Raw genomic sequence first — 20,689 nt, forward strand, 5'->3', positions numbered from 1 at the left:
TAAGTCAAACTTTTTATTTTTGAACATTTAAACAAACTAGTAGATTGATTACTTAACTTTGTAAACAGTTGGCATTACTACATATAAACAATTTAACAGAACAAATTTAAATCTTGATATTTCATTAAAAATATGCTTTCCAGAAAATTTAGATTTAGAGAAAGATGCCATTTTAGGTTATCCATATTGAAAAACTGTTTTAATTATTCAAGAATTTTTTTTTTTCCACAGAAGATAACAAACGTATTGAAGGTAAGTGTACACTGCAAAAAATAAAAAGGGAAAAACAATGCCTCCTGTAGTCTCATTTCACTATGATTTATGGTCCACCTAAGGCTAATTAGTATAAATTTTTAGGAACTCTGATTTTCTTCTTCGTAAAGCAAAGACCCATGCAGTTCTGTTCTTTGAATATGTGATGAAGGGACAAACCCTGGCAAAAACATGGCATAAAATCCAGGTTTCCCCTTCAGGCTGGCCCCTAAACACCAACAACTGTAAACGAAATTTGGAAGTATAACATGTACACTTCAACTAAATATAAATTAGTTTTATCTAGGCTTTCATTGCTTAGCTTCTTATACAATCTATCTTGTAAGTACATTCCCCTAAGCTTATATTGTTAAAAGTTAAGGCTAAGAAGTATTTACATCAATTAATTACAGAGCAATATTTGATGACATTATGCAGATATTTGTAAAGTGATACTTTTCTAAAAGCAGCAATATCCCAGATACAAAGACATCTTTTTATTGCTTGAACTGTGCACCAAGGTAAACACACATATAGAGAGAAGTGATTTAACAAGAAGAAACATAGCAAAGACCCGAAAGCTTTAATTCAAATTAGTCTAATTCAGTTCTTCTACACAGAAGAATTCACAGTAATTTCTTTAGCCTTCAAATTCCAGAAATTCAAATTGCCATGGTGCCCTGCAAAAACTAAAACAAGCAAAATTATCAGTTAGCAACAATACAATGATTTTTCACTCTGTTTGATTAATTATATTTCATGGAAGCATTTTCATAACAGAGGAAACTTTCAGAAGTTTCTAAGACTTGTAATTCAAACCAGTATATACTAACTAGTAAGGTAATGCTGAGCCTATAATTTCTACCAATAAATATAACAAACACAAAACAACAAAAAACCTGAAAAATTAAAGCATATGTGAAATACAAATTTCCTATAACTTCAATTTTTTAAAAAAACTAGAATTGGATTCAGCAACCACTTGAAATGAGAAATAAATAGCTTCACTGTGTTATAAATTAAAATGTCCTATCTCCCTTAAAAAAAAAAATTTTTTTTTTTTATTTTTTATCTCCCTTAGAAGAAATATCACCACAAGTAACTACTTTTTATAAAAGGAATGGTAGTTTTAGCCATTAAAAATGATTTGGAAGATGAACTGCCAAAAACTTAACAATCAGAAAATTGAAAAGTATTTTAACATTTAACATAAAGTCAAATAGATATCTGTACCAATAATGAATCTTATATATGTGCCTGGCTGAAAAAAATAAAGAAAAATAATATGGTCAATAAAATATATTACTCCCAGTATAGATATTACAGAGCCCTGGTGGTACACTGGCTGCTCACCAAAAGGTCAGCAGTTCGAATCCACCAGCTGCTCCCCGGAAACCCTATGGGGCAGTTCTACTCTGTCCTATGGTGATGATAAGTCAGAGCCGACTTGACAGCAACGAGTCTAGTTTTTTTGGTTTATAGGTACTACAAATCCCTAAATGTTTTTTGTAACTATGAACACATACAACACAATATAAATATCAAAAGTGTTAAACAGCATACTCACATCATCATATAGGAAATTCGCAAACCCTTGTTGCGAGTGGTCTCTTCTCCTAAAGAAATCTTAAAATGAACAAAAATTTCCTTTTTTATTATAATTTAAAATCTATAGTTTCAACTACCTAGTGTTCCCAGTTCCTAAAAAATGAGTAATTTCATATTCAATTAAATCTTAAATTATCTTATATCCCACTTTCCAAAACTGAGCTGTAATCATTTTTCACTATTTATATTCCTAAATGTTTAAAACTTTAAAACTCTGATTAGATTTAGGGGTGAATAAAGAAAAAAACACATTATAAACAGACTGAAGAAAATGAAAGACTATTCAAGAAAGACAGCTACAAAACACTGTACCCATTTTAAAATCACAAATACCTGTCAATGCTCGAAGCTTCACACAGCAAGCAACATAATCATCAAAGAAAATTCTGCCATTCTTGCTATAACGTTTAACAATAGTAGTTAATGTTTGGGAACTTAATCTATAACCTAAAAACAAGAGATTAATAAATTAAAACTTCTAAAACTAACCAGCATAAGAATACTCATAACACTACATTCTCCTTAATAAAGTTGTAATACAAAATAACTTTTAAAATGCATTCCATAGAAAATGTATAGTAGAAACAAAACACATTCAGATAGAAACTGACCTAAGACTTCATTATTAACACTGTAAGTGGTACATAAGTATCATAATTCTAGCATTGTAATAAAGTCAAAGCTAAGGAAAAGAAAATAATTATCTTCTTGTGTATTTAAAATATATTTTGATTCTAAAAAAATGTCTAGGATATCTCATAGGTTTTATGCTTCAATATTTCAATTCAGTAACTCTCTAGGTCTTTAAAAATATCAAAGGAAAGATTATTAGTGGTCTTTGCTATATTTCAAATAAACTTTCTATTAAATATATAACTTGCAAGGATCTTCTACAGCCAAAGAAAATTTGAGGATCAACATGGTTACCTGGGAAGGGAAGAAACAAGCCAATTTTATTCCTTTGTATTCTATAACCCTTATTCTATTTCTTCACACACTGTAATCTTAACCACAACCTTCTTACTGTATTTCTTTGGTTCTATTTTTTTTTTTTTTTTATGTTGTGTTGTTCAGTCTCAGGGTCTCCAAACTTTTACGATAATGTGCTCCTATCAGTAAAAAGATTTTAAGCACTGACTCCTGTTATATGTGTATTTATTTAGTTTTAAATTCTATACATGTATTAAGGAGCCCTGGTGATGTACTGGTTAAGCACTTGACTGCTAACCAAAATCTCAGTGGTTCAAAACCATCAGCCGTTCTGCAGGAGAAAGATATGGTAGTCTGCTTCTGTAAAGATTACAACCTTGGAAACCCTTGGAGCAGTTCTACCCTGTCTTATAGGGTCGCTGTGAGTCAGAATCGACTTGTCAGCAGTGGATTTGGTTTTGGTTTATGTATATTTTAAATATAAATAATCAGATAGCAATACCTGTATAACCTGAACCTGTTTTTGAGTCAATTCTGGCTCATGACAACCCTATAGACAGAGTAGAACTGCCCCATAGAGTTTCCAAGGCTGTAAATCTTTAGGGAAGCAAACTGCCACATCTTTCTCAAGTGGAGTGGCTACTGGATTCGAACTACCAACCTTTCCGTTAACAGTTAAGTACTTTAACCACTGACCAACAGGGCTCCTTCAAATATACACAAATACTGAAATTTATAAAAATAAAAAATACATAAATATAAATAATAATTAGAAATAGAAATGAATATATTCTACTTGCTGTACCTTCTACGATTCAGAATCAACTTGATGGCAATGGGTTTGGAATTTTTTTTTTTTTTTTTTTGGTTTGCACCTCTATAGATTATTCTATGCATTTAATGAGATGAATACACCTTATGGTGGAATATTCTGGCTTAGGTATTACATATTGGCATTATATATTACTAGATCAACAGACTTTGAGAAAAGATAATAATCTGTTCAAATAATGAAAATAAATACAATAGGAGAAAATTCTATGTGCAATTATAGTAAAATTTAACCCAGGAAACTTGATAAAAGTAAATGAACGTAAAGGGATAAATGCAGAGGAAAGGCAACTAAAGCATGCAATGTAATATAATACACAAATGCATTTTGAGCTTCCTATTAGATAATTATGTTTTGTATTAGATAGTTATGATCTGGATGTGATACTGATAAAATTAAGATTTTTCCATGGTACTCTCAGCAAAATAACTGGAATGTTTATGAATTTATTTGAAGATGTTAATTTTAAAAATCTAGAACACCTTTTTTCCTATACTCAATTACTTATTTGAAGTCCTTGGAGGTTTTTGTTTTTACAAAAGATTATGTTATTTTACCAAAATTATGCTGAATTAAGGATCAAGTTTCATCCAGCAGGTACTAAAGCTCTAGAGTGAGCTATACATATTTATATGAGGAGAATTGACCTTAAAATCAACAATATTAAATTGTCTATTTATATAACAAAACAAAAATATCACCAGTTTTGACTCCTTTAAATTGGAATTTAAGATAAGTCTGCATGAGTTGGGTTCAGATTTTAACTTTCAAAGAGATAAAACACAATGTCTTGTGTTTTAGAAATAAGGGTAATTAAAATCACAAGGGTAATGACAAGAAAAATACTTCAAAGGGCATTAACTGTAAGCAAATTAAACACCATTATATATGATCACTTTTTTGAAAAACGTATACCAAGAACCTTAGCTTATATGACCAAAATAAAATTATATTATTTTAAAGTATTCTAAAATGCAAACTTCCCATTATGAGGTATTTTGGTATATACTCTGTGTTCATAAGGAAAAGAAAACAAACAAACATGGCTTTTACTGCTGAAAACCTAAACTATAACTATAACATAGAGACTTGCAATTGATTCAGATAGCCTTTCCTCCCAGTTGAGAGAGATACTACCAAGTCACGAGAGAATATGGTGAGTACTAACAATTAGAGGCATAAATTTAATCAACAGAGAAAATTCAGAAAGTATTTTACTAACCAGCATATATGTAACATATAATCTTTTGAAAAATCATAGTTAAAATAGTTTTGTTAAAGATCGTTAGTCAGGACAGGAACCAGTAGAAGGGACACAGGGAACTTGGGGTAGAAAGGGGGAGCGTGCTGTCACATTGTGGGGACTGCAATTAATGTCACCAAACAATATGAGTATAAATTTTTGAATGAGAAATTAACTCGAGTTGTAAACTTTCAGCTAAAACACAATAAAAAAAAAAAAGATCTTTAGTCAAAATTTACAACTTGAAATCAAACTAGGCAAAGTTGGTAAGACAATATATCCCTTTATTATTTAGCAAACTAAAGCAATTAAAATTCATCTTATCAAAGAAGAAAATGAAGCTGAATCAATTCTAAAGAATTCTAATATTCTTACCCATAGCTGCTATGGCTTGACGCATTTCACGATGCTCTACATAGCCACTTCGGTCTTGATCGATAGCTATGAAGTTTTGCTTCCAGGCATTAAGAGCTGCGAAAAGTTCTTTGAATTCATCAAATCCCATTTTTCCTGTGTAATCCCTCTGGTAGTTTATTAACAAAAATAACTTTTGATGCCAAAGAAAACCAACATGACCCAAAACTTCAAATCACTGATTAAAAAATTAGCATGTTTCTGTAGAATCAGCCAAATTTATCATATAAATAGATTTCAATGTAAAAACATAAAAGATGGAATTCAAGCAGGATCTCACAATGTATTTTTAAACTCTCCAATTTACTACGGTCATTTATAACTAACGACTAGCTTAATATTAAGAAAGAAATCATTTCATAGTCTAGTATTTTCTATTTTTATTCAAGGATACATCCAACATGGCAATCATAATTCTGCAGGTTTCCAAACTGAAAGCTGTAAAATATATTCAATATTTGAATTGGAATCTGCCCAATCTATGTAAAATTACGACAATATCGTTTTTCAAAACAAAACATTAAAAAAATTACCAAAATTCATAATCACCCCAATCAACAAACTTCTAATAAGTATTAGGCATTCATGGTAAAAAAAAAAGACTGAAATAAAAATTACTACCTTCAAAACTGCTCACAGTCTATTGAGGGGATTAAGGAAACTCAGTGAACTATTAAAAATAACTAAGAAATACTGCTACAGAGAAGTCACACTTGGCTTTGCCTAGAACCTAGGGAGAAAGGGAAACCCTGGTGCTGTAGTGGTTAGCAGCTATGGCTGTTAACCAAAAGGTCAGCAGTTTGAATCCACCAGGCGCTCCTTGGAAATCCTATGGGACAGTTCTGCTCTGACTTAAAGGGTCATGATGAGTCTCAATCGACTCAACAGCAATGGGTTTGTTTCTTCTGGTTTTGGGGAGAAGGATTTCTGCCTTCATAACACAAGTGGGAAGTGGGGTTTAAGTAGAAGTTAGGCATGTATTCAGAGATCATAGAAGTTGGAGGAGCAGAAATCTGGTTACAGCTCAGGGTACATGTGAAGGAGTGGCATATGATGAGTTCAGAAAGGCAGATAAGAACCAGATGCTGACGATCTCGAATGTCATGCTAAAGACAGATGGAAGTAACTGAAGGATTTTAAGAAGCATAGTAAAATGACTTGGTTTCCATTTCAGAAACTTCACTTTACAAGGAATAGACTACAGACTAAAGTGAGATGATACGGACGTAGGTAAATCATTTCATAGTTTATTGTAAGAGACCGAGTAAGAAAAAATGAACACTAAACTGAAACAACTGGAAATTGCGGGGGGGGGGGGGGTGGGAGCGGAGAAAAGGAAGGCAAAAAAAGAAAAAATAAGAATGAATTATCTTAAAGTCAAGGGTCATTAGAAATATTAACAATCTCATGTATATCAGTATACGATGAGATACTATGTCAGTAGAGTTCAATAAAGCTTGTTTTTGTTGTTAGTTGCCAATTCCAACTCATGGCGGCCCCATGTGCGCAGGACAAAACTGATCCACAGTTTTCAAGGCTGTGGCCTTTTGGAAGGAGATCACCAGGCCTGTCTTCTGAGGTGTCTCTGAGTGGTTTCAAACCATCAACCTTTCAGCTAGTAGTTAAGTATTTAACTGTTTGCACCACCCAGGAATAACCCAAATAAAGCTTACAAAATTGTTATTAGTAACTTCCTAAAAAAAGAAAATAAAATTTAAAAAATTAAGTTATATTTATTTTACTATGTGATAAATATTTTGAATTTTTAAAAAGAATTTATTTCAGCTAAATTTTAGATCCACTAAAGAAAAAGTATGAAAGACTCCTCAAGTTAAAATAACTGATTTTTTAAAAAATGTTCAGTATGGTGTCAGTGTTAGTCAGTTACAGTGTTGTGAGACTGACACCTCAGTTGGTAAGTATTTACTATGAGCCTGCAGCCACCAGCCTTTAGGAGCCCTGGTGGTGCAGTGGTTAAGAGCTTGGGTGCTGGCCAAAAGGTTAGCAGTTTGGATTAACCAGGCGCTCCTTGGAAACCCTAAGGGGCAGTTCTACTCTGTTCTATAGGGTCACTATGAGTCAGAATCAAATGGACAGCAACAGGGTTTTTTTTTGTTTTTAATGAGTTAGTTATTGGGTGTTAGGTGATGTCACATAAACTGAGGCCCAGACAATTACGTTTCTCAAGTTCATAGGGTTAAGAAGTAGAACAGTTAGAACTGGAGTCCAATGTTCCTTTCTTCATACAAAAACTACCTGGGTGAGGGGATATTACATGAGAAATCTATGGAATGACATTCCATTTTTTTGGTCAATAACACCGTTTTGACTCTACAGTTAACATGGTTCACACTCTAAATGGAAGAATCTGAACTGATAACAAATGGCAAAAGCAGAATTGGTAAATAAACAGATTTCAATCCCAGAATAGGATAGTGTATAGGCAGTCCCCGGGTTATGAACATCCAACTTACAGACAACTCACACTTGCCCTTTAATGTTATGTGAATTTTCCCTCACTTTGAAACGATGGAACCAACCCCTATTCATGACAAACTCGTCATCACAATCACTTTCACTTGGTGCACATACAGCTTTTAAATCACTGAAAAGGCTCTGAGCCTTTTCTTGCACTAAAGTACGTGTTAGGCTAAATAAGAACTGTTAGCACCTGTTCTGATTTACCTACGAAATCCACTTAAAGACACAGAAGGGAACGGATCTTGTTCATAACCTGGGGGCTGCCTGTAGGTATACGATTAAATATTTGTCAGGGGAGATATATAATTTTCAGGAAAGATGACAGATTTTCACTCCCTCTCTGAGCTCCATTAAAACTGGCATTAAAATGATTTTTAAAAAGGTATAAATCTTTAGAGAAAAGAGAATGAGAGGGCAAATAAAAACAAAAGAATTTTGGATAAATGGGGGCTCACTAATCTAAATCTAAGAAAGTAGATTCCTGAACCAACAATGAGAAAAGCTAAGAAGCAGTCTAGTTACGCTGGAGAAGGCCCCAAATGCTCAAGAATTGGCAGTACTTCTGAAAATGAGTGTGAAATTGAAGCTAACGACAGAAGGACTGGCTAAAACTCCTCTTGAGATGCATTTAGAGCCCCAGTCCCCTCCCTGCCTCAGCTCAGTTGCATGGCTGCCACTGCTATGCCCAACCCACCAGAAGTCTGGAGTTACAGTCTCTGGAAGAGGGTCTATGGGCTGCAGGACACCAGGCACGGTTGAAGACAAGGCTTTGTACTAATAACAAAGCAATTAGATACCAATTTACAAAAGACTTGAGAACCCTGCTGAGTCCTCATTTCCAGGCAGAATACTGTAGAATCAATCCAAGAGTAAAGTCCTAAAGATACTAACACCCACAGCTCCACCACAAAACTTTCCCACCAAAGTACCATACACTGGAACCCACAACGAACAAGCCTAACCATGATCCCAGAAATGAACTTCTAAACAGGTTTTTCAGTTAAATATGAGTAACCAAGGATCATCAAACATCTGCGAAAAGCATCTAACTTGAAAAGCAGACCAAAATAAACAAACTTAAAAAAACAACTTAGAGTAACAGATGTTATGTAGAAAAAAGAAAATGTAAATTAAAAAAAAAAAAAAATTTTTATTAAGTCTCAGGAGATGAGAGGAAGTTATATCCATTAAAAAAAAAAAAAAAAAGAGTAGAAGCTCCTGGATATTAAACACATGATAGCAGAAATGAAAAACGCAATAGAAGGTTTCGGAAACAGAGCTGAGGACATTTCCTAAAAAGTAAAGGAAAAAAAAAAAAAGGAGAGGAAAGATTGGAAAAGTAAAAGACCCAGTCCAAATAACAGGCATTCCAAAAAGAGAAATTGGAGAAAACATCTATCACTGATGAAAATTTTCCAGAAATAAAGCAAATGAGCTTCCAGGCTGAAAGTGCCCATGGAGTTGCCTGCACAACACAACACATCATTGTGAACCCTGTGAATACTAGAGACAAAGAGATCTTACAAGCTTCCAGAGGGAAAAACAAGCCACATACAGGCAGGAAACAGAAAAATAAAGCAACAATGTGAGCTAGAACAAGGAAGCAATACCTTTAAAATTCTAAGTGAAAAAGATCTGTAACCCAGAATTCTGTACCTGGCCAAACTATCAATTAATTGTGAAGGTAGAAAGACGATATTTTCAGATATGTAAGGTCACAAGAAATTTACCTCCCATGCACTCCTTTATTAAAAAGCAACTTAACAATATGTTTCACTGAAATAATAACGTGAACAAAGAAACAGGACAAGAAATGGAGTAAATGAAAGATCCAACTCAAGAAAGAAGGGAAAGTCATGTCCAGAATAATGGTGACGAAAACCCAGGAAGCTAGCCATTCACACAGTGCATCAGAAGTCTCCAGGAGAAATTTCTTCGGGATGGTGAAAATGATAGAATACCTGACAACTATTAACTTCAGGGAGAGCAAAAAGTTACATAAAAAGGAAAAACAATCATATTTTATCATAAAACACCGTTATGCATAGTATTTATGTAGTTAAATTAAGGTAAATACTATTGATCTAATCAAAATCACTACATAAGCATACTGGAAGAATGGGAGAATGGGGCCTGGCCCTGCATAGAGCACAGAATGAGAGAGCAATCCTCATCTTCCACAGCAAGACATCGACTGATGACCATTAAATCTGAAAATCAATAGCAATACCAGCAGGCTATTTAGCGATCTGGATGCAAATTCCAAAAGAATCAGGTGAAAAAGGATGCCTCTAAGTGGTTGATGTCGGGGAGCTAGGAAGGCACAAGGAACAGTGACTTCCACAACACACTTTGCAAAATTATTTCAGTCTTTAAACTATGAGCACGTATAACTGTGATAAAAACTTAAAGTATGGGGACAAAAAGTTAGAAAATGAAACTACTACTCCAATTTTAACAGGGAGAAAAAAGATCTCACGAGAGTAAGTTCCACTAATTCCAGACCGTGTCAAACATCTCTGAAGTTCTTCGGCATCTACTTCACCATCCTGTTCAAAACAAAACAAACAACAATATATATATGTATATATACACAGAGAGAGAGAGGAGAAAGAGAGGAGAGAAAGTGAGAAATAATATATGTATAAACTGATTTTCTGTGGATTTGTATAAAAGCATATTAAGATGTTAATTGGCTGTTCTAAATCAATAAATAAATATGCATTTTTCAAAACATTATTATCAAGTACAAAATTCTAGGGCTAATTACTGGCAACACTGGCATATTACAGAACATCAAACAACATGAATAATTGTTTCATAATTAAATTACATTCTGCTTTTTTAAGCATTTAAAATATAATTTCTATTCAATACTTCTGAAAAATGGCATAATCACCCTTTCTTAGAATAACTCAAAGTAATATCTTATAAGAGTCATTATACTTCTACTTAAAACAATGAGAAATGTGCCTAAATATCTCAATAGCCTTCCCAGTCATGCTCATTTAAAGGGAGATTATTTCTAAATGATATTGAAGCTTTGGCTGGAAGGGGAATTTTTTCCCCCACCGTTAGTTACCCCCAGCAAAACTTCAGAATTCTCCTGCATTTTGCTGCTATTCTTCTGATTAATGCCCAATCCTGTCCGAACTTAAAATAAATATTAAAATGTTTCATGCAAACAAGAAATCACAATGGAAACAAAATAGGTAAAACACTCATTTGCTGCAGTACCTCAACCTATTTCCTACAAAAATACAGGGCAATGTAATTCACTTGACAACTTCACATACAATGGCATCAATGTGAAACAACAACTAGGAGAAAGAATCAAGGAGGCCAATTTAAAACATATACTTCCTTAAAAGCCTAAGAAACAAGAAAGTGCTTTATAAACTAGTTCTATTAAGTATTATAAACACTCTCTATATTTTAATTGCTCTTTGGCAAGGAACACCTTATAACAAAAATTCCACAGGTTCTTACAAGAATTTAAAAAATACTGAGAAGCATTCTTCTTAATGGTGCACTCCCTACTTGCAGGGTATCTAAGTGCTCATTTCTCTAGCGTGCATGTTTTGGGAATATTGCTTGATATTAAGTTTTTAAATTAGAAAATTATAATTTTTAAAATTTAGCCACATTTTCAGATCTGAGGTTAGGTTAGGAAGTTTATCCTCAAATGAGGAGGACTTTAGAAGAAATTTCTGACATAGTTTAACTAACAATTACCTACTTCTCTATTATACGTCCCGTGGCAACAGTTTCAAACCATTATTACATGTCAAGGCTCTTGTGAAAACTATGAACACACTTCTAACATGACCCAAGCAGAAATCAACAGTAAAAAAACACACCAATTAAGTCTGACAGCTGCCACTGTCAATACCATCTCCGTAAAAACAAATACAAATGCCCAATTGTTTTTAATCACTGCAGAGTATGTTTTAAAAGACAATCTCGCACAAATTATTAAAACAGAAGAAACGGTAGGAAGTGATTTTTTAAAAAATTGTCTTCTTGTACTTCGAAGGTAACATGGTTATAAATTACTTTAGTCTTTAATCCTTCTTAAGTGGAAAAATCGTATTCTACCTGAGAATAAAAGGATTAGTCAAACTTCTAAGTTTTCTCTCATTTTTTTATAAAAATAATGCATTGTGCAGGCAACAGGCTCAATCTCACAGCTTTCTAGAAAAGAGAAATTTGAATTTACTAAAAATTTAGACCAGCTCAATTAAAATGAAGGGATATTAATCCAGTATGGTCTGGGGATAGTTTCTGTTCAAGCATGAGCTGCTTCAGTAACATTTCATACAAAAGGTCAACTTAGCCCACAGAAGAAATTTCTCTAACTTCTATACTTTCAAGAGATATACCAAAAGGAACCTTGAAGAGTGTGAAGGCTCTTTTGTAGGAAAAAGAACAAAGTTTATAGAGAAAGCAAAGTCGAAAAAAACGTAGGTTCCAAAGATTCTAATGATTTCATTTTCCTTGGATCCACGAATCAAAAGACATATTGCATTTGGGCAACTCTGCTGCAAAAGACCTCTTTAAAGTGTTGAAAAGCAAAGATATCACCTTGAGGACTAAGGTGCACCTGTCCCAAGCCATGGTGTTTTCAATCACCTCATATGCATGAGAAAGCCAGACAATGAATAAGGAAGGGTGAAGAACTGACACCTTTGAATTGTGGTGTTGGTGAAGAGCACTGAAAATACTGCAGACTGCCAAAGAAGTACAACCAGAATGCTCCTTAGCGGCAAGGATGGCAAGACTACATCTCACATGCTTTGGACATGTTATCAGGAGGGATCAGTTCCTGAAGAAGGACATCATGTCTGGTAACATAGAGAGTGAAAAAAGAGGAAGACCCCCAATGAGTTGGATTGACACAGTAACTCCAACAATGGGCTCAAGCATAGCAACAACTGTGAGGATGGCGCAGGACCAGGCAGTGTTTTGTTCCATTGTGCAGAGGGTGCTTTCGGTCAGAACCGACTCGATGGCACATAACAACAAAGATTCACAAAAAAGTCATTATAAGTTTAAGAATATAAAAATAATTTGGGTCTCTGTTAACCCTTTTTGAGGTGAATGAAAACTAAGAAACACATCTTAACTATTTCCTCACCCACAAAATAAAAGATTAGTTTTCAATTCCATGTATCAAATTTCTACCTGCTCATTTATCTGCAAGTCAAGGCCCTGGCTTTCTTCCCACTGCTTTGCTTTGCTACAAGGTAGATGGCAGTCTGTTGATACGACTCGTGCTTCACGGGTACATGTGCATTCTTTCTACCAAAAACTATGTTAATCATTAACAGAGTTGAGATCTAAACGCTATAAAATTTCAGGAAATTCTCCATTAAATTCCTCAATAGGTCCCAGAGCAGTTTCAGTTCTTTTATAAAATTTTCATCTTAAAAAAGTTTTATAATAGACATAAGTCCAGTCACTGAAATATAAAATGCTTTGCTTCACATTAAGTTGCTCTACTAAATACTTGGAGACATTGGCCGTGCAGTGGTAGAATTCTTGCCTTCAAAGTGGGAGACCCAGGTTTGATTACTAGCCAATGCATCTCACACACAACCACCACCTGTCTTTCAGTGGAGGCTTGAGTGCTGCTGAACAGGTTTCAGCAGGCTTCCAGAGTAAGATGGACTTGGAAGAAAGGCCTGGAGATCAACTTCTGAAAATCAGCCAGTGAAAACACTATGCATCACAATGGCCCGATCAGCAACCAATTATGGGGATGGCACAGGACCAGTCAGTATTTCATTCCATTGTGTACTGGGTCATCATGAGTTAGGGACGAACTCAACAGTAGCTAACAACAACACTAAACGCTTGCAGGTCTGTCTAGTGTTAATTCTTATGGGAATTCCAGAACATTTAATTGTGCTCGTGAGAAACCTGTACATAGACCAAGAGGCAGTCATTCGAACAGAACAAGGGGATATTGCATAGTTTAAAATCAGGAAAGGTGTGCGTCAGGGTTGTATTCTTTCATCATACTTATTGAACCTGTATACTGAGCAAATAATTTGAGAAGCTGGACTATATGAAGAACACAGCATCAGGACTGGAGGAAGACTCTCATTAACAACCTGCGATATGCAGATAACACAACCTTGCTTGCTGAAAGTGAAGAAGACTTAAAGCACTTACTGATGAAGATCAAAGACTATAGCCTTTAGAATGGATTACACTTCAAAGCGAAGAAAACAAAAATCCTCACAATTGGACCAATAAGCAACATCACTATAAATGGAAAAAAAGTTGTCAAGGATTTCATTTTACTTGCATCCACAATCAATGCTCATGGCAGCAGCAGTCAAGAAATCAAACAACACATTGCATTGGGCAGATCTGCTGCAAAAGACCTCTTTGAAGTGTGAAAAGCAAAGATGTCACTTTGAGAACTAAAGTGCACCTGACCCACACCATGGTTATTTTCAATTGTCTCATAGGCATGCAAAAGCTGGACAATAAACAAGGACGACTGAAGAAGATTTGATGCATCTGAATTATGGTGTTGGCAAAGAATACTGAAGATATCATGCACTGCCAAAAGAGTGAACAAATCTGCCTTGGAAGAAGTATAGTCAGAATACTCCTTAAAAGCAATGACAGTGAGACTTCGTCTTATATACTCTGGACACGTTATCAGGAGGACCAGTTCCTGGAGAAGGACATCATGTCTGGTAAAGTAGAAGGTCAGCGAAAAAGAGGAAGACCCTCAATAAGCTGGACTGACAAAGTGGCTGCAATGACGGGCTCAAACACAGCATAATTGTGCGGATGGCACAGGACTGGGCAGTGTTTCATTCTATTGTACTTAGGGTTGTTATGAGTAGGAACCAACTCGATGGCATCTAACAACAACAACAGTGTTAATTTGATAATCCATTCTTTCTCCATCATATACTGAATTCAGGGGTAAGTTTCTGGGTTTCCTACTCTTTTGTATTATATGTTTACATTTATACTAGGATCACACTATCACAATTATTCTAATTTTATTATGACTTATTATTTATTTTCAATGATACAATCTACCAGATAAACTTTAAAATAATTTTGTAAAGTGCCAAAAAAAAAAAAAACTTTAGGAATTTGATTCAAATTACATTAAGTTTATTAGCCAGTTTGGAAGGAATTCACATCTTATAATACTATATTCTTTCTGTTCCTTAAAATTTACTCAACACTTTTTTAATACCAAATACAATTAATAACTGATACAAATGGGTATAATACACTACTTACTTAATTTCACTTGAAGTTTCAAATGTTGTATAGCACTATAATTATATGAGGGTAAAAGAAAAAAAAAAACTTGACCCCTTATCACAATATTGCCAAGAATTCACCCACAGAATTCATGTACCTCATTGACAGTCTTATATTTCCCAAATGGACATAATAAAATCACCTTTTAAATATCTGTTCAAATTTATTAGGGACTAATAACATGCTAATGCCAGGACCAATAATTAACATCATATAATCTTCCCTAGTTTTTAATTAAAATAGAAACATAAATTCCAACATGATTATTTTGATAATTAGCTTTGATAATTTTCTAGCCATGAAAAGTTAAAATTACTATAAATGGTATAACTTCATCCTGTGAAAAAAAAGTAATTTTACAACTTGAATAAATCAATGACTTTTTGAAGTGTTTTCTTATTACACTCTTTGACATGTTTAGGTTTTAACTGAGTTTTTTTTTAATGGAATTAATGCTCAAGTTCAAAGTCTTGTTCCTTGGAACACTAACTTCTAAAAGCCTCTTCCCTCAAATTCCTCATTTATCTTTATAGTGTCAATCAGCCACAGAGAATAAGATGCTTCTAAAAACAAAGAAAGGAAATAGAAAGATTCAACTGATAGAACAAAAAGATAATTCAAAAGATGATAAGTTTTGGTTGAGGAGTTTTGGCGGAGTAGGCTCCTGTAGAATTTTAGTAAGAGAAGCATACTAAGTGAGGAAGTCAATTTCCACACTACAAAAAAACTGCTTCCTCTTTTAGTCAAAAGAACACTGAGTTCAGGCATCACATCAACAGGCTTTTTAAAATGAAATAAGTTGACTACTCTCCTCTCTGATCTCAGAAAGAACATTAGTCTAGATAAGTTTCAATAAATTTCACACACAGTTAAAATGACACAATAAATTAGCATTTATTTTAAAATAACAATGGATTTAGTATCTCACCTGTCCAGCAACAACAGTGAAGTAAGTCCACATGGGGTCACTAGCTGAGGGATAACTGTCTGAAAAGGCCGGGTATCCAGGGTATCCACCGGGGAGCACGTGTGGATCTGTTCCTGGCAGTGGCTCTTCAACTTCTATTTGCAATCCTGGCATATGAACTTCAAAATCTTCAAACTGTCAGAGTGAAAAAGCAAGAATTGAAATAGTTACCAGAAGCTTCCAAACTTACCTACCGCAAAAGCACTTTTAGCCACAAAATGCTAGATGTCTTACATTAAGACATGATTCAATTAATGAACATATTTTATCCAGCAATCAACTTTAATTTTTAAAGTAGTACAAATGAAAAAATAAAGGTTCTACCCATCGAACACTTAAATCTTAACAGAAGAATAGGAGGAACAATTTTTTAAATAGAAGAAAATTTCACCTGTAGGGAAACGAAGAAGTACACCTCAAAAACATACTTAGAAGAATATCTGGTAAATATAATGAAACTGTCAGCTAATCTTGGGAAACTTCGTAGAGCTGAAATGCCCTCTCTCCAAGAAAGGATTTATTTTTAAAAAAGCACGAGGGCAATGAAAAGGTCAATTAAGTGATGATTTCAGCAGTAGTTCTCTTCAACACTAATAATAAGAATAACAACAACAAGTAGATAATATTTATTGAAAGCTTTTTATATCCCAGTACTACTATAAGTATTTTCCATCTATTATATTATTTGATTTTTCAAACAACCTATGGGTAGTAAAGTAATGTACCCCTTTTTTACAGCAGAGGGCCAAAAACTTCAAGAGTTTTCACGAATTGGTCAGTCAAATAGCTACTAAGGAATAACCCATGTATTCAAATGTAGATAGTCTGACCTCAGAGGCTACTAGCTATTTATTTTCTACGGTGGCTATAATAGAAACACTGGTGGTGTAGTGGTTAAGAGCTACAGCTGCTAACCATAAAGGTCAGCAGTTTGCATCCACCAGGCGCTCCCTGGAAGGCCTGTGAGGCAGTTCTACTCTGTCCTATAGGGTCACTATGAGTCATAATCAACTTGATGGCAACAGGTTTTGGGTTTTGTTTTTTTTTTTGAGGCGGCTATTTTTTTTTATAGTTTGTCTCTTAATTTCTAGCATCAAATATTTCCCTTATTCACCTTGGAACTTGGTATGCATTTTTAATACCTTAGAAAGGCATTTTACTCAGCCTTTTTATAAGTCTGGAGCAGGAAAAAGATCAAGTCTGTTCATTATAACATTTCGAACAAAACTCTTCTTGATTTATATCCTTGAAGGATGAACAGAAATTGTCAGGAGGGAAAAAGAGAAAAGAATTCCAAGTATGGGGGAAAAGATTTAATGTAGGAACCTACAAGTAGTTTGGGAGTCCCTGGGTGGTACAAATGGTTAAGGAGCTCAGCTGCTAACAGAAAGGTTGGAAGTTCGCGTCCACCCAGAGGCACCTTGAAAGAAAAGCCTGACAATCTACTTCTGAAAAATTAGCCATTGAAAACCCTTTGGGGCACAGTTCTACTCTGACACACATGGGGTCACCATGAGTTGGAATCAAGCAGAATATCTACCAAAACAAATAGGTCTAGCAGCTAACATATTATTTTATATTTTGTTAAAAGAATTTAGAAAACATAAGGAAGTAAGATGTGGATTGACTATAATTAATGATACATAAAACAGCTTTAAATACCTCATCGAATAATATGCTCTGTGTAAATAGACTGTGTAAATTTTATCTGTAAATTTTAACCAACATATCTTACCATAGTCCCATTACATTTAAAAGAATCAGTGCCACTAGCTGTTTGAGAGTATATTTCTCTACAGCTTCTAACGAGTAGAGTATCATCAGTATGAAAAGCACTGAAAAAAGCTGCTTGTGTTTAAATGGAAACCCTGGTGGCGTAGAGGTTAAGTGCTACACCTGCTAACCAAAGGGTCAGCAGTCTGAATCTGCCAGGTGCTCCTTGGGAACTCTATGGGGCAGTTCTACTCTGTCCTATAGGGTCACTATGAGTCGGAATCAACTCGACGGCACTGGGTTTGGTTTGTGTTTAAATAAACAGAAAAGGGCGTTTTAATGTTCAAAACACATACAGAAATTCTCTTTGCTCTCATGGAACTTTCCATCGATTGCAACCATTCTTTGACAAAAGTGGTACTAAGAAAGAATGTATGAAAATTTGTCATTACTCTCATCACCCTGCTCTACCATATATATATTATATATATTCACATATATATGAATTTGGAACACCCCAACAGGAGTAAAAATAACACATTTCTAACAGCAATCTTCACTCTTACGAAAATGTGCAGAAGACTGGGAAATCTTAAAAAGTCCCATGAGTTTACGCTATCTTGATTAATCATTAAAGGTGGCTTTGTCTTCTTTATGCACCTTACACTTCCTTAGTATGTTTAAGGATGAATTAGGGCTAAACACTGTAAAGTAGAAATGCCAGTAGGAACCCTGGCATGTTTCCAGGCAAATCAATTATAGGAATGAGTATGTTCATTCCCTTAAAAAAAATAAAAATTTTCACATACATATATTCCCAGAGGTAGGAGTAATCTGTGTGACCGGCACTGTTATGTGCCAATATCAAGTCTACATTAAGTACTAGTGAAGCTCAGTGTAGGTAAAAACAAATAGAGATAAAAACAGAAATCTACTATTTGCTACCCACACTCCAATGGATCACCTCACACCCTACTTTATGAACACAAAATATGCTCACTCCACCTTGGAGAACATTGGCAAATGCTGAAGGTTTGAGTTCCTTTTTTAAATAGGAAGTGCTAGCCACCAGGCTATTACAATTACGACACTTCACAACTCTCAAAGGTGACGGAGAATATTACGACACAGTTATGTAAGAAAGTGTAACAAAAAAAGTCCAGAAAAACAGGTTGCTCTTGGTGTAACAGGAAAAATTAGGAAACACTTAGAGCATATCTTCATTTATTTATCAGCAACTTAAACAGAAAACAAGAAGTGGTCAAAAATGCGGAAAAAGGACGTCCAGCAAAAACTGTGCGGGGTGTGGGTGGGCCACAAAAGATTAATGGAATTAAAAAAGGGTGCTTTATTCCTCCATTCCAGGAATTTCCAAAAACACATCACATCCTCGGCTCCACAAGCACGCTCCTTAGCGGCCGTCAGGGACCAGAACACCCTCGGATTCCCCCCGCCCCCGCCCCCGCCCCCGCCCGCCCGGCTGCTGTCCCGGCTCCTGTCACCGCCAGGAGTCCCGGGGCAGCCGGGTGCCAGGGGCGGAGGAAGGAGGCAGCGGCAGAGGGCGGACTCGGCACCTTGGCACCGCCCGCAGGGCGTCACACCCCGCGGGGGCGAAGGCCGCGGCGAGGCGGCCAGGACTCACCCCTCCTCCGTATCCCGGGTAGGCCATGACGATCCGCGCAGGCGTTAATCTCCCACTCAGCGTCCGCTCCGCTGGGAAGAAGGTGAAGGTGCAGGTGAGGCCGAGATAGACTCTGGCAGCCTCTCCACTCCCCCGACCCGCCCCCCCGGGGCTCAGCCCCGCCCTGCTCGGTTCCGATTGGCTGTGACCCGCCCCTCAATGCTCGCCGTCTCAAAGCCCGCCCATTCCCAGAATTCAGCCCCTCCCTTCTCGGCTAGGACTGGCTTCCTCCCGCCCCTCGGAGCTCGTCCCTACTTGTTCCTTACTGGTGTGCTCAGATCTTGGTCCCTTTCCTCATTAAAACGCGAGGCAACATTTGCCCCGGTGAATTCCCATCTTCTTTGCAAACAAAGACCGTTCAGGCCGTTACTGTGGGACTTTCTTTTCTCCTTGTTGTTGTGTGCCATCCAGTAGGTTCCCATTTTAGCGACCCCACGTGTCAGAGTAGAGTTTCCTAGGCTGTAATCTTTAGGGGAAGCAGATTACCAGGGATTTTCTCCCGAGGAGCTGCTTGGTGGGTTTGAACCGCCAGCCTTTGGAACTGATAACCATTGAGCCACCTGGGCTCCTTTTCTCCTTAGAAGACAGGCTATGACTTATTTAATATCACTCGTACATATCTATGAATTTAAAAACTTGCAGAGTCACTTGTGTTTACTTTTATGTACTGTAGACATAGCGTTATCAAAACCTTGAAACTGTAACCACACCTAGGCCCACAACCAGAGTGATCCTGCGATAAAATCCTCCTAGATGCTAGGTTGTTTGTAGGGTTGCCAGGTTTAGCAAATAAAAACACAAGATGCCCAGTTAAATTTGAATTTCAAATGAATAACAAATAATTTTATACTGTAAGTGTATGCCCGTGCAATATTTGGGACAGATTTGCACTAAAAAGGTACCCAAATACCCAGTGCCGTCGAGTCGTGATTTTCAAATAAACAATGAATACTAAAAAGGTGTTTTTTATCACTCAGTGAAAAGTTAAATGTTCAATTATTTTGGTAGTAGGTATACATTAAGTAGTAGTAATGGACAGTTCCGCTTTTTTCTGGAACTGAGATGAATTATGTAACCCTGGTGTGTAAAAAAAAAAAAAAAAATGACAGCAATTTAAAACAAAAAAATCAACAATATAATTTCAACTGTTCTGAAGGATTAAAATGTTGAGTAAAAATTAAGCTGTCAAAAACAGTGATAAATATTTATTAGTGAAGGAAATCAACCTTGCAAAGCTCAGTACATCTTGCACACCACAGTAGAGGA

At 35.7% G+C, this 20,689-nt stretch overlaps 1 protein-coding gene across 2 annotated transcripts; it reads right to left on the reverse strand.

The window, feature by feature from the left end:
* Window positions 1–209: 209 nt before the first annotated feature.
* GCA (grancalcin) lies at window positions 210–19,517 on the reverse strand. 2 transcript variants are annotated; one of them, XM_003405826.4, is made up of 8 exons: window positions 19,385–19,517; window positions 15,991–16,164; window positions 10,240–10,309; window positions 5,674–5,717; window positions 5,241–5,388; window positions 2,194–2,307; window positions 1,820–1,878; window positions 210–941 (listed from the first exon to the last, which is right to left on the reverse strand). In XM_003405826.4, exons 1-8 carry the CDS (start codon window positions 19,409–19,411, stop codon window positions 915–917), a joined length of 663 nt encoding a protein of 220 aa, XP_003405874.1. In that variant the 5' UTR covers window positions 19,412–19,517; the 3' UTR covers window positions 210–914. The 2 variants fall into 2 exon arrangements, with proteins under 2 accessions (XP_003405874.1, XP_064143122.1); XM_064287052.1 differs by lacking the exons at window positions 210–941; window positions 1,820–1,878; window positions 2,194–2,307 and adding an exon at window positions 2,695–2,787.
* Between the last annotated feature and the right edge of the window lie 1,172 nt (window positions 19,518–20,689).

This window comes from Loxodonta africana, chromosome 6 (genome assembly GCF_030014295.1).
Source record: "Loxodonta africana isolate mLoxAfr1 chromosome 6, mLoxAfr1.hap2, whole genome shotgun sequence".
NCBI lineage: Eukaryota > Metazoa > Chordata > Mammalia > Proboscidea > Elephantidae > Loxodonta > Loxodonta africana.

Bases quoted from the DNA above. Each gene is read 5' to 3' on its own strand.
- GCA (XM_003405826.4), bottom strand. From the start codon at position 19,411: ATGGCCTACCCGGGATACGGAGGAGGG. The intron at 5,718-10,239 runs GTGAGATCTTTT...TATATTTTACAG, and splicing joins AATTAGTGGAACTTACTCTC to CTTTCAGTTTGGAAACCTGC. The intron at 1,879-2,193 runs GTATTTGTGATT...GTTCATTTTAAG, and splicing joins GAAGCTTCGAGCATTGACAG to ATTTCTTTAGGAGAAGAGAC.